Here is a 15,028-nt window from a genome sequence, read left to right as displayed (position 1 = left end):
ATTGCCTCAGGCACCCAGATTTTCCCACGCTCACACACACATCTCTCCCGAGCATTGCCCCGCAATTCCTCATTCGCTCGATATCAATACTCACACACACGGCATCATCTGATCTACCTGGTTTCCCGCTAACTTGGTGCTCCCCGTCTTCCCTTTAAACTAAGCACATACCACGTCATTAACAACCATTCTAACCTCTCTATGTCCCCGACTACCTGTCCAATGTTGCTACCTAACCTTACCGTTACCTATGGTCATTTCTAGGTCCCTATACATTTTATCCTAACCCTCCCTTGGCGAGCTTACACTGCCATAAACCCCATAGCTATTGCTCCTTTGCCCCCTCTGTGAGGGATGGCAGAGTTGCCATCCCATCACATCGGGTATCTCCTACTATCAATTTGGCCCATCCGATTTCTAGCCAATCACAAATTTTCCAATCACTGCCAATCCTTCTAGCAATCATCAAATTTTGCTAATCACTTCTGCCAATCCTATTCACTATTCTAAATTTCGGATCAAAACACTATCATCATTACAGTCCGCTATATCTGAGCCTCGGTGCGTCATGACATCATTAAAACTCGGCTTCGAGCCGAGCAATGCATTCGGGTGGTTTGGTCGCCTGCAGGTTGGGTCCGTCCGGCATTCACGATTCTGGGGAGGGGGCATGCTCGGGCCGAGGTTCCACGGCCCATCGCGGCACGGAACCTTGCGGTGTCCGGCCCGACGACCGAGGCTCGCCCGGTCGGAACCCCGTCCCCGCCAGGGGGCGAAGGTCCGACCCGGCTCCCCTCCCCCAGAATCTCGCCGCTCTGACACGGCTCCGACCATTCAGTGCGAGGCCCGACCCGAATCGTGCGCGACGCTCCGAAGCGGGGCGACGCAGCATCGATCCGCGCGAAGCTCGCATCCAACAAAGCGTGATCCGCGCGAAGCTTCGCATCCAACAAAGCGCGCCGCGCACCGAGCGCCCGCGTCGGCTACCCGTCACCCTAAACGCTACCCCGTTCAACGTCGATGCCTTACTCGCATACTCACACGCATACGCGACCCTTTTCACACTCACCAAACCCGGCGTTCCAATGCCGCCCGTACATTCCACACACTCCGTCCATTCCACCAACGCACTCCCTGTTACACACCACACCTCCCGCGCACCTTCTTGCGCACACTCGTCGTTCGCACACTTCCTTAACACACCTCGCGCACCGTCTTGCGCACTCTCCCCACTCGGTACGTACTCCGTACCACTCACCATGGGCGTGCACTCTTGCATCCACCCACTAACGCGCTCCGATGGGCTCTTCCACACCCGCGCCACAACCAACTCAGGTGTGCTTCCTCGAACACTCTCGCCGTCCATTCCAAACATGCATCCTCACACCCGCTCCTCCACCAGCTCACTCTCCGTGTCACACTCCGAAGTGCATTCTCGCTCGCACTCGGTTTCACACTCGCGCTTCGTAACACGCTCATTCCCCGATGCACACTTTTTCCTCACACACGTGCCATTCGCTTTTTTTTTTTTTTTTTTTTTTTTTGTTTGTATACAAGATCGAGGCTCGTGAAGGAGCGAACCTTGGGGGCAGATTTTTAATACAGAGCAGAGCTTTAATACAACACACAAAGGACCTTCCACGAACACCCGGGTGCCATATCGACCCCAAGCGCGCGAAAATCCTTTTGTCGCCAAACATCCTTCTACAAAATCTCCCCGCACAATACACAGCACGACTCACCTGGGGGATTCTTTTCTCCATGCTCCATTTCTCCATTTCTTTCTCCAAATCTTTATAAGGATTAGCAAGTACGGCATCAGGATGTGAACTTAGACTTTGTGCACAATCCATTCCTCCCTGCCGCGAATGCTTTTCTAAGCCCCCGGTCTCTCCAATTTCAATTCCCAGCACTTTTTCTTTACTCACCTCGACGACCGTTGGCTTTAATAAAATTCTCTCTACCTCAGCGGTCGCCGACTTTTCCATACCCCGTGTCGTGATGTCTACCCCGGTCCAGTTACCTGTGCTTTTCTCAAACTCGCTCAACCGGCGCTTCTCAATCCGCGTTACCTCGTCATGCACCCTTGGGACCTGCTCGCCCGATCTGCCCCCAAGGTTCTCCCCCACTGCCAAATTCGTCCCCATCTTTTCCATATCACACCTGGATTCCTCCCTTTTTGACCCTGCATTCATTTCTTTTTGTTCCTTAGTCATTTGAACACCCATGTTGTTAATTTCCCTGGTGGAAATGAGCCCCTGGGCATACATTTTGTTTTCTTCATCCCACTGGGTCAAAAATGTCAACAACTGTCCCATTAAACGGTCCCATTCCGTTGGCACCGCGGGCTCGACCCTCGTCGCCACCATGTGCGAGGTGCCATTTTGTGCGCCTCCAACCTCGTGCGCGGCGTCGCCATTTTGTGCACCTGCAACCTCCACTGTTAGTGTTACACCTTCTCCAACCTCCTCCCTGGGGTCCTGGGTCATTAACTCTACCTTATCTTCTAACCCCACCGGCATCCAGTTGCCTTGGTCCTCCATGGCACGATTCAAATTTGGGATATTCTAAAATTTTGACCAAATTTTTTGATGTTATAAAAAATTTGGTTCGGGCCTCAAATCTCACTCCCAGACACCATTTGTTACAGATCTGGGACGGCGGCTCTCCCGTTAGCAAGGGAGTTAACCCCTTGTCCGTTATACTGGCCGTCGCCGATCCTGGGGGTCTGTGACGTCATTGGTGGTCAGCCACGACCAGGGTAATCGGGCCAGAGGCCCAAAAGAAAGACCCCCGGAATACCTGCTTACCGTGACCTCCCAACCAGCGAGGAGACAGCCCCGCCCGAGTCGCGACGGTAATGGACTGCCGAGCGAAGCGAGTCACGCCCCAGGCCGTTAACAATTACTAACCCGATTATAGCGATTTTAATCGTGCCACGTAGACCAATGGACAGAAAAGACGAAAGCAATTGGATGGAGACGAAACCAAAGCTTGGAGAAAGAGCACACATTTATTATAACAACCACCAGAGGAAAAGAAAGATCAAAGCTGTACAAAGGTAGAAGGATGTAAAAAGAACACAGGGCAGCCTTATCTATACAGTCTTACTTATACCCAGGACAGAACAAAGACAGACTCACACGGGGATGATGACAGGAATGGCAGGAGAAGGTCCGTTCAGCTGGCAAGGGCGGCCGGTTGGGCTCGTTCAGCCGTCGAGGTTCCGTTCCGACTTTGCGCCGTTGGTCTGGAGCGAACCCGACAACCGCTGTAACCAACGTGGTTGCGTCGACGCCACGACCCTCTCTCTCTCTGGGGATAATACTGGATTTCCCTCGCAGGTAAGGCACGATCTTTCTGCTGCGCGCTCGTCACCTCTGCTGGTCTCAAACCTTCTCTCCTCCCATCTCCTTATGCGCGATCCTCGAACGCATATATTAAGTGGGTTCGTGACACGCCCTCGGCCGTTTGGGTCCCGCCCACGTGCTCTGTTTGCAGCCTTCTTTGGTGGCGGAGCTGAATAGCTCCGCCCTTGTGGCGAGCCACGGTTACGCCTCTTCTCGGCGACCCCGCCTTCTTGTCCAATACAGAGCACCAAGGTCAGTTGAGAGGGCGTGCACCCCACGCTTGTCGAGCTGCTTTGCAGAGAGAGATAGAGTTTGCTGGGGTATGGTGTTATTGAAGGGGAGCTAGCCTTATTTGTTAATGCAACGTGGTGTCAATCTCGTGGATACAGAGCCTTAATTAAACATAGAATAGGAAATAATTAGCAAGATGATTCTAAGATTGGCTGCGTGTTGCGATGGCCTAGGGTGCGATATTTAATAATTAATAAAGGGGGATTATATTACAAAGGGGGATATTTACAAGTGAAGGGGGGGGGGGGTTCCCAAATCTGTAACACTGCACCCTTCTCTTTCCCAGGGCTGTCCCTGTCCCGACAACTTTACTTTTAGTGTGGCACTTAGATGTAAAACCCTCTGATATTACACTGACCCTGAATGTATATATATATATATATATATATATATATATATATATATGTATATGTATGTATGTATATATATATATATATATATATATATATATATATATATATATATATATATATATATATATATATATATATATATACACACATACATACATACATACATACATACATATATACATATATACATATATACACACATACACACATACACACATACACACATACACACATACACACATACACACATACACATACATACATACATACATACACACACACATACATACATACATACATACATACACTACCGGTCAAAAGTTTTAGAACACCTCAATTTTTCCAGTTTTTATTGAAATTTAAGCATTTCAAGTCCAGTGAATAACCTAAAATGGTACAACGATAAGCAGTAAACTGCTCGAGGTTAAAAAAAAAAAGTTTAGGTTCGCAAAAACGGGAAAATAATGTAAATTGCACAGTTATATTGTAAAAAAAAAAAAAAAAGGCCTTTCGGGAACAAGTAATGGGTTAACAACTTACAGCTGTTCTGCAGCAATGTAAGTAAATTAAGCCTTGAAAGTCGATGCAAACAATTCCTACAGGTGTCCCAACCTCTGCTGACTACTTGATTACAAACCCCCTGTCTGTATAAAAGCAGTATTGGAACAGACTGTTATTACACCCTCTGAAGCATTATTTGGACAATACTGCACTGCAGGAAGTAGTATATTGCTGTCATAATGGCGAGAAAAAGGCAATTAACAAAGGAAGACAGACAGACAATTATGACCCTTAAAAATGTCGGTCTTTCCTTTCGAGAAATTGCAAAGAAAGCCAAGGTGTCAGTGAGTACAGTTTCCTACACCATCAAAAGGCACTTGGAAACTGGAGGAATCTCTGACAAGAAGAGGTCTGACAGACCCAAAGCCACAACAGAATCAGAAGACAAGTTTCTGAGAGTCAACAGCTTGCGTGATGGGCGGCTCACAGGACAACAGCTTCAAGCACAGCTTAACACTGGTCGAAGTAAAGAAGTCTCAGTTTCAACTGTGAAGAGAAGACTTCGAGCTGCAGGTTTGACAGGTCGAGTGGCAGTAAGAAAGCCATTTCTAAGATGGCAAAATAATAAAAAGAGGGTTGCCTGGGCCGTGAAGCACCGCCAGTGGACTACTGAAGACTGGAAGAAGGTCGTATGGACCGATTAATCAAAATTTGAAATCTTTGGTTCATCACGCAGGGTTTTTGTACGCCGTCGAGTAGGTGAAAGGATGGTTCCTCAGTGTGTGACACCAACTGTCAAACATGGAGGAGGAAGCGTGATGGTCTGGGGCTCTTTTGCTGGATCCAGAGTCTGCGACTTGCACAGAGTGACTGGCACCCTGAACCAAAAGTGCTACCACAGCATTTTGCAGCACCATGCAATACCCTCTGGTATATGCCTAGTTGGTCAGGGGTTCATCCTACAGCAAGATAATGACCCTAAACACACCTCCAGGCTATCTCAAAACTACCTTCGAGGAAAAGAACAAGACGGTAGGCTTCAAATCATGGAATGGCCAGCACAGTCTCCAGACTTAAACCCCATAGAGCTGGTTTAGGATGAACTGGACAGAAGGGTGAAAGCAAAGCAACCTACAAGTGCAACACATTTGTGGGAACTTCTTTAACAGTGTTGGGAAGAACTTTCCGAACAATGTTTGATTTCCATTGTGGAAAGAATGCCACGAGTGTGTTCGGCGGTTATATCTGCGAAATGTGACTACTTTGCCGAGTCAAAAATTTAAATTAAATGTTGTTAAACAAAATGATTCTATGATTTTTTTGTTTTTTTTCTCCAATTGTTTATTTGTTCTATGCTTAATTTCAGAGTACACATTAAACTGTGTAAATTTCAATAAAAACTGAAAAAATTGAGGTGTTCTAAAACTTTTGACCAGTAGTGTATATACATATATTTATATATATATATATATATTTATATATATATATATTTATATATTTATATATATATATATTGTTACGGAACCGGAGTATGGCACTCCCCTTGGGGGGGGGGGGGTTAATCCCCCCTTCTATTTTCACTGGCCGTCTCCGCTCCTGACGCTACACAGCTACCTCCGGAAAGGCAGGTGCACAGCCCCGTTCGTACCGCGGACAGATGTTAATTGCCGAGCGGTTTTAGCAACCGCGGCACGAACTATTAGCAAGGACTAGACCCGGTTCTCGAACGTTGGCCAAAATCGCGCCACAGGTTTTCAATTGGGAAATCACTAAAGCGACACGGATGTGAAGAAGAAGCAGAACAAAGGCGGGAAATACAAATATGATTTATTTACTAATTACTATTTACACGATCAAAGAAACCAAGGAAGAATAAGAAAATAATTACAGAAAGAGGGACGGACCAGAAGGACACAGTGCAACGCTAGCTTACCTATGGCAGTCTTACTTACAAACACAGGACAGAACAAACAAAGACAGACTCACACGAATGGGCAATGAAGGCAGGCACGATGGCTGGAAAGGAGGGAAGGTTCAACTCGGACCAGAGGACGATCGGGCCGGGAGGGAGCAGCCGCCGACTCTCCACACTCTCGTTCGTCCGGCGGCGTTGCGTCGCGGCCGTGGGTCGAACTGTCGTTAGAAACTCAACCCCACCCAGCTGCGGTGGATTCAGCGGCGGTGGACTCCTCACTCATCTGCTGTGGGGGCTTCCTTGGTCAGCCGCTCCACTGGACTCTCCGCTCCTCCTCAACTGGACTGGACTCGACTGGGATTTGGTGCACTGCCAACTCTCTCACGCATCTGCCGTCTCTCTCTCCCTCTCAACTCTCAAAGGCTTCCGCGCGCGCTTTTATTGCGCCTGGGGCGATCAAGCCGCCGGCCTCCAGGGCACGCCCATCGGTGAGCTCGCCTCGGCCTTGATTGGTCACGAGGGCTCACCGATCCCGCCCCTAGAGGAGGCGTTTGCAAGGCCACGCCTTGTTCCTGGCGCTGGGCTGACTCCTCCCACCTTCTGCTCCGAGATGACCTCGTGCTCAATGGAGTCTTGCGGCAATTTGAGCGAGCCCCAGCCAAAGGGCAGCGAACGCTGCCGGCAATTGCGTTTTGGTGGCAATTGAAAGGGGATTCTACCTTATTTCACTTCGGTGCAATGCAGTGTCAATTAATGGAAGACAGAACCTTAACCTAATACACAGAATAAGGAGATAACTACTAAAAAAGGAAATCTATGATTTGCTACGTGATTATATATGGAGTAACTACGGGACGACCTTTGACCTTTATACACAAACTGGAGGGTGATATTTACAACAAGCTTCATTACACTTCCAACGATAATAAAAAACACAACACCATTCTCAAATCCACAACAATATATATTTATATATATATATATTTATATGTATTTATATATACACTACTCACAATAAGTTAGGGATATTGTGGGAGTGAGTTTATTTTTTATAGGGGTGTGTGTTTCACTTCACTGATTTTTGGGATAGGCAGACCATTGTATGTGGGTTGTTAGGGTTAGAACCTAACAGGTTCGTTGTTAGGGTTAGAAATACACAAAATCAACCACACCGAAGAACCTGCCAATATCCCTAACATGTTGTGAGTAGTGTATATAATCTTCTTTTGTAATGAGAAGCGGCGCCCGAAAAACGCCACGATAAAACTATCTTAATACGGATAACACCTCAACACGGAGTTCGCCCAAGATAGACAAACCCCATGGGGAGGGGGACAATTGAATTCGCTACAACCTACATCATATGACCATCATGTCTCGCTGTCAAGTTTGGTTGTGATTGGATAAGTAACGCCTGAATGTATCGTGGTCAAAAGATCAGATGGTCAGACAGACAGACACTAAATTGCGTATTTTAGTCTTATCGATGATGGTGTTTTCTTTGCTGTAATAGTCGTATCCCAAAGTTATTGTCACTGTCAATTTGCTTTCCACAATTCTTTGATTATCTCAGCATGTCACACAGGAAAAGGATCTGGGGGTTAGATACGGGAGGGGGTGCACAGACAGTACACATCAGCACCAGGAACCTCAAGTAAAGCAAATGGGTGATTGGAATGTGTGGAAGAGGGTCTCATCAGAAAGTGAATGTGCTATCGATGTTTATTTATTACTCCCTTGCAATCTCTCATCTTCAAATAAAAAATACGATCGCGAGTCCTGAAGCTCACCTGGATCAGGAGCAACAGTCACTCAAACGTCAAACCCCCCACAGACCCCCATAGACCCTGATTTTATTTTATGCCATGAACAAACTTTGGTACATCATGAGTGTTGAAGGTTGTGGTCGAGTTTCTTCAAAATCATGTGTGTAGTTTTTGAGAAAAAGCAAATACCTATTTTTGGAGGTCAAACCTAGACCCACTTTGAATCCCCCCCCCCCCCCCCCCCGAAGGCAGGCACGATGGCTGGAAAGGAGGGAAGTCCTCCCTCCCCATATAGCCCCCTTCAGCCTTGATGTTCTTATAATTATTCTATATATATATATATATATATATATATAACATTCTCACCGATCATTGGGGTCTCGATGAAGCTCCACTCATTGCTCAGTGGTGTGTATGACTGGATTACACTGGCACATCGGCCGGCTTCATTTACTCCTCCAAACATGAAAATCTTGTTGTTGCAAGCGACGACCGCTGCGGAGTGCACGGGCTTGGGGAGGGGGGCGAGTGCCTCGCAGTGACTGCTCACTATGTCGAACCTGCGGAGTAACACATGTCAGAGTAAGATTTTGTGCCCCTCAGGCCATGCTTTTCAAGTTTTGCGCAATTCCTTCATGGGACGGCTTAAAATGAAATGGTTTTGTAGAGTTAGCACTTGTAGGCAGCGTCGCTGTGACCATTATAACATTCGCCATTTTCCAACATGTTTATTTGAGTGTTTCTCTCTCCATAACTGGATGAATTGGCGTAAAAGCGCAAAATTGATTCGTGCCTTGGCAAAGTACAATTACGAGATACTACTGATGGCAACAACGGCCTTTTCTGCACTTTTCTTCACTGGCATGGTAAATACTGCACGTGCGGAGCACAAAGTGCGATAAAACATTTGTTTCACTCTGTCTGGGTGTCTGTGAGTCTTTCACTCCTTTCCACAAGCCGAGACCATTAATCGTAGATTTTCCGTTCCGACGTAGGAGGGTCGAAAATATTAATATTGGTACTCGGATAACAGGATATGATCTAGCATATACAGGAAGTATTAATAGTAGTACTCGGGTAACGATATGATCTAGCATATACGGGAAGTATTAATAGTAGTACTCGGATAACAGGATATGATCTAGCATATACAGGAAGTATTAATAGTCGTACTCGGGTAACAGGATATGATCTAGCATATATGGGAAGTATTAATAGTAGTACTCGGATAACAGGATATGATCTAGCATATACAGGAAGTATTAATAGTCGTACTCGGGTAACAGGATATGATCAGGCATACACAGGAAGTATTAATAGTAGTACTCGGGTAACAGGATATGATCTAGCATATACGGGAAGTATTAATAGTAGTACTCGGATAACAGGATATGATCTAGCATATACAGGAAGTATTAATAGTAGTACTCGGGTAACAGGATATGATCTAGCATATACGGGAAGTATTAATAGTAGTACTCGGATAACAGGATATGATCTAGCATATACAGGAAGTATTAATAGTCGTACTCGGGTAACAGGATATGATCTAGCATATACAGGAAGTTGTAGCGGCTACCGCTGGGTTTTCACAATCGCCTTGCACCTATCAAGGACGCGGAGCGATCACCATGCCGGGCTCGTCCAGGACGCCCGGGCAGGCTCGCCCTCAACTTGCCAGGCCGCAGCCAGGACGCTGGGCCACGCCCCCTCTCACCTTTCCTGGGCAAACGCTCCGGGATAATATGTATATATATTGCTGCCCGATAAACGGGCTTTTCAGAGTGCCTGAGTGTTTGGTTTGATTAAAGCAACTCGGATGAATTCCAGCTTTTTGTCGCGTCCATTCTTCCGATCGACGTGGGAGCCCCAGCTCCTTCATTGGTGACCTACCGACATGGACACGGCAGTCGCCCTTGAACTGCCTACCTTCTGGGAGGCTCACGCGGCGGTTTGGTTCGCACAGGCGGATTCCCTGTTCGCCCTGCGAGGCATCACGGCCGACGACACCCGCTTCCACCATGTGGTAGCAGCGCTCGGTTCGGCCACCGCGGCCCGCGCCCTGAGCCTCCTCGAGAGCCCGCCAGCCGCTGACAAATACGGCGCAATTAAGAAGCTTCTCCTCGACGCTTTCGCCCTCCCATCGGCGGAACGCGCACGGCGCCTGCTCGACCTGCCCGAGCTCGGCGACACGCGCCCTTCCGAGCGAATGGACTACATGCTTTCACTGCTCGGCGAGCACTCTCCGGCATTCCTGTTCCGGGAGCTTTTCCTCCGTCAGCTGCCTAACCCGGTACGCCTCGCCCTGGCAAGCACGACGATCACAGATCCCCGGGCCCTTGCCAGAGAAGCCGACAAGATCTCCGCCGCAGGACAGCGCATCGCAGCGGCGACATGGGACCCACCGCCGTCCGACGCAACACCCATGGCGCCCGAGCACCCGGCACGGTCGACGACCGAACTGCCGACGCAATTGGCGGCCGCTACCCCGAGCCGACCACCTCCAGCACGACGACCGGGGCCTCCACCTGACCAAGCGTGGTGTTACTATCATGCCAGGTTCGGACAGAAGGCCCGGACATGCCGACCCCCGTGCACCTTCGGCAGGCCGGGAAACGGCCGGGCCGGCGTTCATTACCAGCCATGAGCGCCGGCCACACAGGCAACTTACTGTTCATCACGGATAAAGCGTCCGGACGGCGTTTCCTGTGCGACACCGGCGCCCAACTGAGCGTCATACCCGCCTCTGACCAGGACAGGCAATCCGCGGTTTGCGGCCCCTCCTTGGTTGCGGCCAACGGATCGACCATCCGCACCTTCGGCCCGTGCAATGTCACCCTCTGTTTCGGCGGCCAACGCTTTGCTTGGACGTTTGTAACCGCAAACGTGCCCATGGCTCTGCTGGGCGCCGCCTTCCTCTGCGCACACGGACTGCTGGTGGACGTCCAACGGCGTCGTTTAATCAACGCCGAAACCTTCAGCTCCCTGGTATGCACATTGAGCAGCTCCGCGCCGACCGAGCTGGCATGCGCCGTCCCGGCGGCGAACGAGTTTGCTCGCCTGCTCACGGAGTTCCCGGCCCTCACGCGGCCGACGTTTTCGGCCGTCGCAGTACGGCATGGGATCGAACACCACATACCAACCACGGGCCCGCCGGTCTACGCCAGGGCCCGCCGCCTCGACCCAGCCAAGCTCGCCGTGGCGAAGGCCGAATTCGACGCGTTGGAGCACCTCGGCATCGTGCGGCGCTCCGATAGCGCGTGGGCCTCGCCACTGCACATCGTGCCAAAGCCGGGGGGTGGATGGCGCCCGTGTGGCGACTACCGCCGTCTCAATGACGCTACCACCCCCGACAGGTACCCGATCCCGCATATCCAAGACTTCTCCGCCCGTCTGGCGGGACGGGTCATTTTTTCGAAAATTGATCTCATACGGGGATATCACCAGGTACCTGTCAGGGCGGCCGACGTCCCTAAAACGGCAGTCATCACGCCGTTCGGATTATTCGAATTCTTGCGGATGCCGTTTGGTCTCAAGAACGCGGCTCAAGCGTTCCAGCGCTTGATGGACGGCGTGCTGCGTGACCTGCCGTTCCTTTTCGTTTACCTGGACGACATCCTCGTCGCCAGCACGTCCCGGGCCGAGCACCTCCTCCACCTCCGAACACTGTTCGGGCGCCTCAGCGAGCACGGCCTCATCGTCAACCCGGCCAAATGCCACTTCGGCACGACGGCCGTTGATTTTTTGGGCCACCACATCACCAAGAACGGGGCCGTGCCGCTGCCAACCAAGGTCGAGGCCATCACCACGTTCCCGCGTCCCCGCACCATAAAGGCCCTGCAGGAATTCCTGGGAATGGTGAATTTTTATCACCGCTTCGTGCCCCGCGCTGCTCAACTCATGCGGCCCCTCTACGAAGCCCTCCGGGGCAAGCCGGCCAAGCACGACATCGCCTGGTCCGCAGCAATGGATGCGGCCTTCCAAAGCTCAAAGCGGGCCCTCGCCGACGCAACACTGCTCGCTCACCCGGTGCTCAACGCTCCCATCGCCCTCACCACGGATGCCTCCGACTACGCGGTGGGTGCCGTACATGAGCAATGGGTGAACGGGGTTTGGCAGCCACTCGCTTTTTTCAGCCGGCAGCTCCGGCCGAACGAGCTCAAATACAGCACGTTTGACCGGGAGCTCCTCGGTCTACACCTGGCCGTCCGCCATTTCCGCCACCTCCTGGAGGGCCGACCTTTCACGGCGTTCGTCGACCACAAGCCGTTGGTTTACGCCATGGCCAAGGTCACGGAGCCGTGGTCGGCCCGCCAACAGCGCCACCTCTCCGCCGTGTCGGAGTTTACCACGGACATCCGGCACGTCGCCGGCAAAAACAACGCCGTGGCCGACTGTCTTTCCCGGGCCAGCGCGAACGCGGTCCACCTAGGCGTGGACTTTGCGCTTATGGCGGCGGACCAAACCACCGACACCACGGTGCAAGCCCTCCGGGCGGCGGACACGGGCCTCCGCCTGGCCGACATCCCCTTCGCGGACACTGTCCTGCTCTGCGACGTCTCCCAAGGCCAGCCTCGCCCCATCGTGCCCGTCACCTGGCAACGCCGCATCTTCGCCTCCCTCCACGGCCTTTCCCACCCGGGCCGGAAAGCTTCCCAGAAGCTGGTGTCGGCGCGATTCGTCTGGCACGGCCTTCGTCGGGACGTCCGCGATTGGACCAGCACCTGCACGGCCTGCCAACGGGCCAAGGTCCACCGACACACCCAGGCCCCGCTGGCATCTTTCACCGTGCCCGAACGACGTTTCGACCACGTCAACGTGGATCTGGTGGGCCCCCTCCCCCCGTCACGGGGGTTCACACACCTGCTCACCATGGTGGACAGGACCACCAGGTGGCCGGAGGCCGTTCCCCTCGTCTCCACCACCACCGCCGATGTGGCGCAGGCTTTCATCGCCACCTGGGTCGCCCGCTTCGGCGCACCGGCGGACATCTCGTCAGACCGCGGACCACAGTTCACTTCCGAGCTGTGGGGCGCGGTCGTCCGCAACCTGGGGGTCAAGCTCCACCGTACTACGGCCTACCACCCCCAAGCAAACGGGTTGTGCGAGCGATTCCACCGCTCCATGAAGGCCGCGCTCATGGCCGGCCTTCAAGACGGCGGTTGGGCCGACCGGCTGCCGTGGGTCCTTTTGGGCCTCCGCACGGCCCCCAAGGAGGACCTCCAGGCATCCACCGCCGAGCTTGTCTATGGCCAGGCTCTACGCGTCCCGGGCGAATTCGTGCCCGACGCTACCAGTCCCTGGTCCGCAGCTCACCAGCGCTCGGACCTCCAGGAGGCCGCCCGACGGTTTGCCCCCGTGCCAACATCCCACCACGGTGACCCCCAGTCCTACGTCCCCCCAGCACTTCGCACAGCGGAGTATGTTTTTGTGCGTCACGACGCACATCGGGGGCCACTCCGGCCGCCGTACGACGGGCCCTTCCGGGTGCTGCGACGGGACGACAAGTCGTTTGTCATCGACATTGGCGGCAGGTCGGACCGGATTGCGGTGGACCGCCTCAAGCCGGCGCACGTGGACGTCGACCACCCACCACGGGTGGCCCTTCCGCCGCGGCGAGGCCGCCTCCCGTCCACGGTGCCCCCCACTCGACCGCCCACCACCACACCGGACCCCCTCCCACGACCCGCCAGGGGTCGCTTCGGCCGGGTCATCAGGACCCCCCTCAAATTGACCCTGCCGGTGCAAGTCGATTCTGAGGGGACGTGTGTAGCGGCTACCGCTGGGTTTTCACAATCGCCTTGCACCTATCAAGGACGCGGAGCGATCACCATGCCGGGCTCGTCCAGGACGCCCGGGCAGGCTCGCTCTCAACTTGCCAGGCCGCAGCCAGGACGCTGGGCCACGCCCCCTCTCGCATTTCCTGGGCAAACGCTCCGGGATAATATGTATATATATTGCTGCCCGATAAACGGGCTTTTCAGAGTGCCTGAGTGTTTGGTTTGATTAAAGCAACTCGGATGAATTCCAGCTTTTTGTCGCGTCCATTCTTCCGATCGACGTGGGAGCCCCAGCTCCTTCAAAGTATTAATAGTCGTACTCGGGTAACAGGATATGATCTAGCATATACGGGAAGTATTAATAGTAGTACTCGGATAACAGGATATGATCTAGCATATACAGGAAGTATTAATAGTCGTACTCGGGTAACAGGATATGATCTAGCATATACAGGAAGTATTAATAGTAGTACTCGGATAACAGGATATGATCTAGCATATTCAGGAAGTATTAATATTAGTACTCGGATAACAGGATATGATCTAGCATATACAGGAAGTATTAATAGTAGTACTCGGGTAACAGGATATGATCTAGCATATACGGGAAGTATTAATAGTAGTACTCGGATAACAGGATATGATCTAGTATATACAGGAAGTATTAATATTAGTACTCGGATAAAAGGATATGATCTAACAGATACAGGAAGTATTAATAGTCGTACTTAGATAACAGGATATGATCTAGCATATACCGGAAGTACTAGTACCCGACTGCAAAGCCGCAATGAGCCGGCGAAGCCAAAGTCTCTTGCCACTATTTTACCCATCACTATGGCATCAGTAGGTTATGTAGTTGGTAGTAGGTAGGTGTAGTAGGTGTACCGTACCTAGTTCAAAATGACACCATTTGCATTCTGGATGAGATTCAAATTCATAAAATTTACTTCTTGATTAATTCGGTGAATTCCGTCTCAACTTCGGATATTTCCGGCCGTGAAAAACTATCCCCTACGGCCGCAAGATTTCTAAAAAATAATTCTTCGTCAATTTTAGAATATTTGACGCC

At 51.5% G+C, this 15,028-nt stretch overlaps 1 protein-coding gene across 1 annotated transcript in view; it reads right to left on the bottom strand.

Moving 5' to 3' along the window:
* Positions 1-15,028, bottom strand: part of LOC137433099 (kelch-like protein 29) — a 94,654-nt gene that overhangs the window by 36,859 nt on the left and 42,767 nt on the right. Inside the window, exon 9 of the mRNA XM_068125555.2 lies at positions 8,543-8,736. Coding sequence (XP_067981656.2) covers positions 8,543-8,736 — 194 coding nt within the window. The remainder of the gene's footprint in view (positions 1-8,542; positions 8,737-15,028) is intronic.

This window comes from Myxine glutinosa, chromosome 8 (assembly GCF_964187855.1).
Source record: "Myxine glutinosa chromosome 8, kmMyxGlut1.1, whole genome shotgun sequence".
In the NCBI taxonomy this organism is placed as follows: Eukaryota; Metazoa; Chordata; class Myxini; order Myxiniformes; family Myxinidae; genus Myxine; species Myxine glutinosa.
The sequence above is the reverse complement of the archived record's forward strand: the minus strand, read 5'-3'. Positions and strand labels throughout refer to the sequence as shown.